The following is a 7,553-nucleotide window of genomic DNA, read 5'->3' on the forward strand; positions in this document are numbered from 1 at the left end:
GTCTTTTGAGAGGGGGTCTAACAGAACATATTATGGTGCTGGTGTAGGGGGGTATGCGAGCGTGAAGAGGTGAGTCTTGAGAGCTTGTTTGAAGGAATTAAAGGTGGGGGCGAGTCTGACGACTGGTGGGAGAGAGTTCCAGAGAGTAGGGGCGGCCCTGGTGAAGTCCTGCAATCGTGCGTGTGACTGAGTTATGCGTGGTGCGACTAGGCGCAGGTCATTGGAGGATCGGAGGGGGCGGGCTGGTATGTGCCTGTGGACCAGATCAGAGATGTAGGTTGGGCAGGTCTTGTGCACTGATTTGTAGGCAAAGCACAGGATTTTGAAATTGATCCTAAAGCTGATGGGGAGCCAGTGTAGTGCTTTACAGAGCGGAGTTGTAGAGGCGTTGCGGTGCGAAGAATGTATCAGTCTGGCTGCCGCATTCATTACCAATTTAAGTGGGTCAGTACGGTTAGAGGGGAGGCCAGATAAAAGAGAATTGCAGTAGTCTAGGCGGGAGATGACAAGGGCGTGGATAAGGAGTTTAGTGGTGTCAGGGGACAGGTAGGAGCGGATCTTGGAGATGTTGCGGAGGTGGAAGTTGCAGGATCTGGCAATACCTTGGATGTGGGCGGTAAAGGAAAGTTCAGAGTCCAGAGTAACACCTAGACAGCGGGCTTGGGAGGTAGGGTGGATTATAGTATTTTCAATAGTGACGTGCAGATCTGGGAGGGGTGCAGCTGTGCGGGGTGGGAATATTAGAAGCTCAGTCTTGTCCAAATTAAGCTTCAGGTACCTGGCAGCCATCCAGGAGGAAATGGATGTGAGGCAGGCAGAGACTTTGTCCATGGTAGAGGAGGAGAGGTCTGGGGTGTGGAGATATATCTGGGTGTCGTCGGCATACAGGTGGTAATTGAAGCCCATGGAGGAGATGATTTTGCCAATTGAGGCAGTATAGAGTGAGAACAGTAGGGGTCCTAGGACGGAACCTTGAGGAACACCAACTGAGAGGACCTTAACCCAATAAAACAACTTTGGGATGAAATGGAATGGAGACTGCGAGGCGGGCCTTCTCATCTAGCATCAGTGCCTGACCTCACAAATGCTCTCCTACAAGAATAATCAAACATCATTATTTTGGATTAATATTACGCCAGCATCTTCCGCGATGCTATACAATATAGTCACAAGACAATGGGCTACAGAACCATTCACATAAACACACTCCTAAACCTTGTGAAAAGTCTTCCCGGAAGAGATGAAGCTATTATACAGCCAACTCCATATCAAACCCAATGGATTAGGAATGAGATGTCATTAACCACTTGAGCCACAGGGGTTTATAACCCCCTAGTGATCAGGCCATTTTTTACAATTCCACACTTCACAACGTTAACGGTTTATTGCTCGGGCATACAACTTAGCACCCAAATGAATCTCGCCTACTTTTCTTCTCAGAAATAGAACTTTTCTTATGGCGGTGTTTGATTGCTGCTGCTATTAAGGTTTTTTTTCTATTAATTAAAAAAGTTTTTGTAAAAATATCCCCCCTCCCCCCCAATATGCCCTACACTGCGTTACATACACTACACACCACATACATAGATATATGGCTATGGTAGGGATTAGATTGTGAGCCCATCAGAGGGACAGTTAGTGAGAAGACCAATATACTCTGTACAGCACTGCGCAAGATGTCGGCACACTATCATTTTTTAAAAATAAATAAAACAGCCTGCCAGCGCTCATCAGCCGCTGGCAGGCTGATCGCTGTGCCCCACTGTTTACAGTGATGGGAGTTCGTGTGAGCGCGAGCTCCCGTCAAATCTCGCTCCTCTCGAGATGATGCCATATGGCGGCGCTGAGGAACAGAGCCTCTCGACCGCCGCCAATCGGCGTTAGGCGGTCGGCATACCAATACTTTTGGCAATATAGTGTATGTGTATAAGCATTTAACTTATCAAGCATGTATTTGACACTGCTTTACTTTAGGTGTGATTAAATCTCTTATAATGAGACTAGTATTAAGGCAAATCTGAAGTGACCCTGAAACAAAGTTAGGTACCTATGGTGAGGAAAGGCTGTGGATCCCATAGAGTCTTCCCAGTTCTCTCATCGTGCCCTCAGTCCACCCTTGTCCCCCTGTTTAAACTCCATGCGGGCATCCTTGGATGGCTTCTGAAAGTACCTGCACCCCCGAATGCTTCTGAAGGAGGGCGCATCCGTGATGCTTGTACACAATATGGACCCGCTTGTTTTTGGAAGTACTTCAGGTCACGAGTACTACTGAAGCCTTCACGAGGACTCCTGATGGCGTATTCGACCAGTTGGTCAAATAACTTCGAATGGGGGGGGGGGGGGGGGCGGCAGTGGACCGAGGGCACAGTGAGAGGATCAGGAAGACTATAAGATCCGGAGTGCTACGTAGTAGTCTACATTTTTTAGGGCCGCTTCAGTTTTGCTATAGGTTTTCTCTACATATACCGTATATCATTAGTTCTAGCCCAGTTTTAATATATAGGACTGTCCCTCCTTATTAACAAATAATGAAACTGGCTATAAACTAGGAGTCCTCATGAGCGGTTGAGACTTGAACTTTGCTGGAAATAAAGGAACTAGAATGGCATAAGAAGTCTTAAGGGCTTTTTCACACCGACAGCAATCGCTGACCCTGCTACATTTTTGTTGCTTTAAAATTAAAAAAAAAATGTAAAATTATATATAGTGTGTTTATATATATATATATATATATATATATATATATATATATATATATATATATATATATAGCTATATATATATATATATATATATATAGCTATAGCTATGTTTTTGAATTGCGGTTTGCAATTTTCAGTGTGAAATGGCCCTATGACTTCACTTACAGTTATGAGGACAGTAAATGTGGGTGTTTACTGCCCCCCATAACCACACAGTGTTTGTTCTTGCGGTGGTCAGTAGCTATCGCCTCATAGCACTGCTGTTGCATTGTTGCAGTGTTGAGACCCACTGGACACCATTGCACACGTACTCGGCTGAGGGCAGTAACTGCTTCTAGTCTCTGCATGTAGTAATCTTTGCAGCCACCTTCAACTGTGCCTCTTTCCTACTGGAGCCATGTGGACAGGTCTGGGGGGCTTATAGTCACTTCACTCTGACTAGAAGTATTTTTAAGGGGGTTAACATCCCTCAATGCTGTCAGTATGAGGCCTTAACGCCTGCTAGGTGGGCCTGGCTTCTCAATGGGCTTTTAATTTGAAAAGCTCAATTTCAGAGGTAATACTTATAACTTAAGTGTAGAAAATATAAATATATAAATACATTAACAGTGGCATTAAAGCATACTTTTTATTTACTGTATGCAACGCAGCTTTTGCCTTCTGTTGTTTTCTTGTTTTAAAACGGGATTAAACGCCCAAAACTATAATTTCAGCAACTACTATCAGCTGCATAAAAGAACATCTGAAAGCACTTCCAAAAATTCCATGTGTGTAAAAATATTTTCGTTCACTGCAGAAAGCAGTAAAGGATTGCGTAATCATTGCTGGTCAGGATACACTCTCTCTGCCTGTGTTTTGATTCTATTTCCTCCCTCTGCTGGACAAACCAATCACCCTGGCAACAATTGAGTCCCTTCAGCAGAGGGGGGAAGGGGGCAGAGTGAAGACACAGGCAGAGAGAGATTCTTGCCGGCAATGATTATTGGGAGGAGACACAACGCAGCTCCTACTGTGATCTTAGCCTTACCTATCGGTGCACATAGGAACGATGCTCTGGTCAGTCGAATGGGACAATAATTGCTTGTTTTTGCTGACCATCTTCGGCAAGAAGGATCCATGCTTTGCTAAACAATAGGGCTTCCTTGGCTTAAAGCAGGTCTGAAGTGAATCTGAAGTAAGGAGAGGGAAGGCTCTGGGTCCTATAGAGCCTTCCTGTTCCTCTCAAGGTCCCCTCGTCCCAGTGTTGACTCCCCTGTTCAAATTTCCTGCCAAAGGAGGTTTTCGGAACTTTTTGGGAGCCTGAGAGCTCCCGGAAGACGGGCAGCTCAGTACTGTGCATGCGTGAGTGCAGAGCAGCCCGTCTTCAGGAGCACTCGGGCTCCCGAAGACTTCCAAAGCCTTCGACAGCGGCAAGGAGCAGTCTTCAGCCTATCGGCCAAAGACTGCTAACCGGGGTGATATCGCTGGAACGAGAGGAGCGGGAAGGCTCTATAGCAGAGTTTCCCAACCCTGTCCTCAAGGCCCACCAACAGTACTTGTTTTCCAGAAAACCACTAACATGCACAGGTGGTGTAATTAGTGTCTCAGCAGAGATGATTAACCACCTCTGTGGTTTCCACAAACCATGCACTGTTGGTGGGCCTTGAGGACAGGTTTGGGGAACACTGATCTGTAGGACCCAGAGCCTTCCCTCTCCTTAGGTAAGTATTTACTTTTCCATACTGGCTTCACATTCGCCTTAAAACCTGAACCGCTGTGTTGGATTATTGCAGCAGAGTTTTGAGGTTAGGATTTAATACCCATGATCCAATGTTAATTCTGACTTGCATATACATTTTTTTGCAGCTTGGAATTTGGCCAATCAGAATTTGAAAGGAACGGTTTTTGATTGGCCTATTTTCAAGCTGCACACAATTTGCAAGGAAGTCAGAATTATTGGCACCATCTGATGAATGGAGAAAGTGCTTTCGCTGCTGAATTCCCCCAGCATTCTGCTCTGCTCATGGTGCGTAAGACTTTACCCCCGTTATTCTGCTTGCTGCAGTTAGTCAATATACACCAGCACGTCTTATGGGGTCAGTGACCAGGGGAAAATAGCTGGGGCCAAGTGATATGCTTTCCTGAAGAGGGGAGTCTTAAAGAGAGCCCGCGGATGGCTCAAAAAAGCAAAAACCTGATCCGCAGGGCTGAGCGGATCAGGTAGCCGCAGACACCGCCACTCCTTTGGGCCGCAATGGCCCACTTTCACTTGCGTGTGTCTCTCATAGTTTGCAGGGAGGCGGGGGCGCGGCCAGGGAGAGAGAGAGCTGCCCAATTGGCAGCTCTGGAAACCCTGCAGGAACGCCGCTGGCGGTGGTTTTGAAAAAGGAATCCCTCTCCTTGTGTTTACCTCTGAGATAGCAACATTGCCTCTGTGTCCCATCTACCCTTCGACCTTTTGTTCTCTTTAAGGTGGCCATACACGCATTGCCACCCTATGTGGCAACTGGGGCAATCCCTCTCAGATCTGAATCTGATCAGAGAGGTATCGATTCCCCCGATACACTGCCCACAAACTTTCAATAGAATTCACCATGAAATCTATTGAAAGTCTATCGAACTGCAGCTGCCACTCCCCCGCTGCGTCCAATTTAACCAAAATACTCAATTTGGTCCAATGGAAATTTAGAACAATTGTTGGCCGTGAATTGATTGAAATAACGATTGATGCAGCATTTTGTGCTTTAAATTTTCTCCCTCAGGGAAAATGGATGCGTGTATGGCCTGCTTTCAGTTATGTTTGAACATTTCAAACGTTGATGAGTATTGAGCTGATTTAGGAAGGGAGTTCCTAGAGAAGCAGAGTGGCACGTGAGAAGTCCTGTGAGAAGAGGTAACTGGGGGTGAATGAGGAGATTGTTAGCTTAGCACAGCTTGCATTTGGGATGCCATGTGGAAATGAGCTTGGTGATCCCAGCGACCCTCTCATGGCTGATCATCTCATGCTGCTCTCTTGTCACTCATTCGCCAGCTATGGTTTGAGTCGCCTTTATGCATAAAATGCCAGTTGGCGATCTCCAGCTGCTCTTTTTCTGCTGTGAGCTCTCCTGGCAGATTATCGCCTGAGCACACAGATTTATCCGAATTTTTTTCTTGTAGGAAAAGAACATTCCGGTGAACCTTAAAGGCAGCAGCCACCCGGTGATCCTGGAGCGGCTGCAGAGAGAGAAGTCTGCCGGAGGGGAGGAGAGAAAGGAGACGGTTAGTTTTATGGTCACCAGAACTCCAGTTTGCAATGATCTAAACCAGTCAGGAACCTTTTTGGCTGAGAGAGCCATAATTGCCACATATTTTAAAAAGTAATTCTGTGAGAGCCATACCATATATTTCAAATTGGGACAGTAGGGCTCACGTCCGTGTTGCCATGGTGATGCGCATACAGTTGATCCGCCGGGCAGCGGTAGTGTCAGACACGTCTTCAGCTTCTCTTTGGTTTCTGCAACATCAGCAATTTCCGCGAGAGCCAGACAGGAGAAATAACGACTAACCGCTTGTACAATTGGCTCGCTGACTTGGGGGTTGATTCACTTTGTAGCATGAGATCTCCACACTTTGGCCCAATAGACTGCCTGTCAAGTGACAGGCAGCCTATTGGGCCAATCAAAGTGTGGGGATCTCGTCCTACAAAGTCACTGGACCTGACAGGGTCCAGAGTGGGACAATTGGAGCGGCCATTAGTTTTAGGGTAGTGCAAGTAAGTTAGTAGTGCATGCTACAGCCGTAGCGTGCCTACTTTATTTTACTTGCACTGCCACACTAAGCTGCACTGCTTGAGCAGTGTAGCTTAGTGAATCAACCCCTACTGATTTGTCAGTGAGCCAGTAGCCATCAAAAGTGCCACATCTGGCTCCCGAGCCATAGGTTCTCTACCCCTGATCTAAACTTTCTGTACTATCAGCAGCAAAAATAATAGTAAGCTAAAAGTAGATGAGGCACTGTACCTTGAAAGGAGACATTTATTATCAGCCAGGGGATGGATGCAGTTGTTAGCAGCAGGGGGGTGAAGAGAAGTGGTCTGACAGCTGTTTTGCTGTGTATCCCCGCTTCGTCAAACACAAAGCATTGGTGCCTCTAATGAAGCACATTACTCTGCGAAACAGCTGTCAGGCCACTTCTCTTTGCTGCTCTGTCTAACCACTGTATCCATTAGGGCTCTTTCACACTAGTTGCTGATCCGTGCATTTTGACAGATCGCTCCTAGGATGCAGTAAGCAAGGTAACATAAAAGGTTGACTTTCATGTTACCTTTCACATTGGACAAAGCGTTCCAGAGCGTTAAGTTGAAACGCATCTGGGAGCTTCATAACGTCCAGCGGTTCCCCGTCGGGTGAATTAGAACTACCAAAGAACAATGTATTTGTGCGCTCACTAGATCACTGTCCCAATAAATATTAGCTGTGAAAGTCCTTTACTTAACCAAAAATAAGTCCTCTGGATCGAAGCATCAGTCATCAAGCATAAGATGTATTCCACTAGGTTCTACCACGACACTGCGCTCACAGTTCCAGTATATCTTTATTCCAGGTTCGCCACTCAAAAAAGGGAAAACACAAAGACATAGCATAATACTGTTTGGACAAGTATTTCCTTCCCAAACACCAAGTGCTCCCAGTGAAAATTATCCCTGTGTATCTCCACACACATGCAGGGTCTCACAGGTCCTCACCATGTAACGTGGCTGCCAGACCACAGACAGCTTTATACGCCTTATACTATCACTATCACCAGGTGTCAGGTGCTCTTCCTGCTCCCCAGGTATCCCACACACCAGTACACGTGGACTCTCACCTATTTAAATTGCCATCCACATTA

General features: G+C 46.3%; 1 protein-coding gene across 14 annotated transcripts in view; it reads left to right on the plus strand.

The window, feature by feature from the left end:
- The window catches only part of LOC137527809 (methyl-CpG-binding domain protein 1-like), a 117,985-nt gene that overhangs the window by 100,354 nt on the left and 10,078 nt on the right, over window positions 1–7,553 (plus strand). For all 14 annotated transcript variants that reach the window (XM_068248733.1, XM_068248726.1, XM_068248725.1 and 11 more), the window contains one exon: window positions 5,841–5,942. In XM_068248733.1, coding sequence (XP_068104834.1) covers window positions 5,841–5,942 — 102 coding nt within the window. The remainder of the gene's footprint in view (window positions 1–5,840; window positions 5,943–7,553) is intronic.

Source organism: Hyperolius riggenbachi, chromosome 8 (assembly GCF_040937935.1).
Source record: "Hyperolius riggenbachi isolate aHypRig1 chromosome 8, aHypRig1.pri, whole genome shotgun sequence".
Classification (NCBI taxonomy): domain Eukaryota; kingdom Metazoa; phylum Chordata; class Amphibia; order Anura; family Hyperoliidae; genus Hyperolius; species Hyperolius riggenbachi.